Source organism: Gekko japonicus, unplaced genomic scaffold (assembly GCF_001447785.1).
Source record: "Gekko japonicus isolate JY-2015 unplaced genomic scaffold, Gekko_japonicus_V1.1 scaffold4159, whole genome shotgun sequence".
Taxonomy (NCBI): domain Eukaryota; kingdom Metazoa; phylum Chordata; class Lepidosauria; order Squamata; family Gekkonidae; genus Gekko; species Gekko japonicus.
In genome coordinates this window covers 30,325-31,137 of record NW_015166559.1, presented here as the reverse complement: position 1 = coordinate 31,137, position 813 = coordinate 30,325, and the positions used below count along the sequence as shown (strand labels likewise).

Below are 813 nucleotides of genomic sequence, written 5' to 3'. Positions count from 1 at the left end.
GGCGGAGGGTAGGCGTGCGGGCCACGCTTCGAAGGGGGAAAGAGATAGAAAGAGTGAGAGAGAGAGAGAGAGACGTGGGGAGAGAGAGAGAGATACTGGGGGGGAAGACAGAGAAGGGGGGGAGGGACTGGAAGAGAGAGAGGGACTGGGGGGGAAGAGAGAGAACGGAGGGAAAGTGAGAGACTGGCCCCCTCCCCACGAGTATCATGGGTCCCCCTCTTGTAAAAGTATAATATTAAAACATACATACAGTGAAGTAGCTAAACAAGGAAAATAAATAGTAATAATAATAACGGTGCAACATACATTTCCCGTATTTCCCGTGTTGGTCTGTCTGTCTCCCCAGGTATTTCATCAGCAACACGACCTTGACCATCACTGACTTGGACTACTCTGATGAAGGAGTGTACAGCTGCGTGGCCTGGACCTCTCTTGACTCTGTGAAGAAGAGCGCCAGGCTGCTGGTGGCCGGCAAGTATTCCAGAAAGGGCAACAGGAAGCAGGGCTATTTCTGGGCAGGAACGCACAGGAACGGAGTTCCGGCTGGCTCCCGAGTTGGCCACGCCCAGAAGGAGCTCATTAGCATAACAGGCCACACCCAACAGCAGGAACTCATTAGGATTGGCTACATTCGGGGTGTGTAGCCTAACATGCAAAGGAGTTCCTGCTATAAAAAAGGCCCTGGGTTTTGACAACAAACAAGGTAAACAGAATAAGAAGCAAAAGGTGGGTGTGGCTGGATGACCACACTTCTGGTGACATGGGGTGTGGCCTAATATGCTAATGAGCTGTTGTCAGGGGTGTGTCCTAATA

The 813-nt window shown here is 51.3% G+C and overlaps 1 protein-coding gene across 1 annotated transcript in view; it reads left to right on the top strand.

Moving 5' to 3' along the window:
• The window catches only part of LOC107111386 (neural cell adhesion molecule L1-like), a gene marked incomplete at its 3' end in the record, with an annotated part of 97,915 nt that overhangs the window by 69,999 nt on the left and 27,103 nt on the right, over positions 1–813 (top strand). Inside the window, exon 15 of the mRNA XM_015412352.1 lies at positions 347–471. Coding sequence (XP_015267838.1) covers positions 347–471 — 125 coding nt within the window. The remainder of the gene's footprint in view (positions 1–346; positions 472–813) is intronic.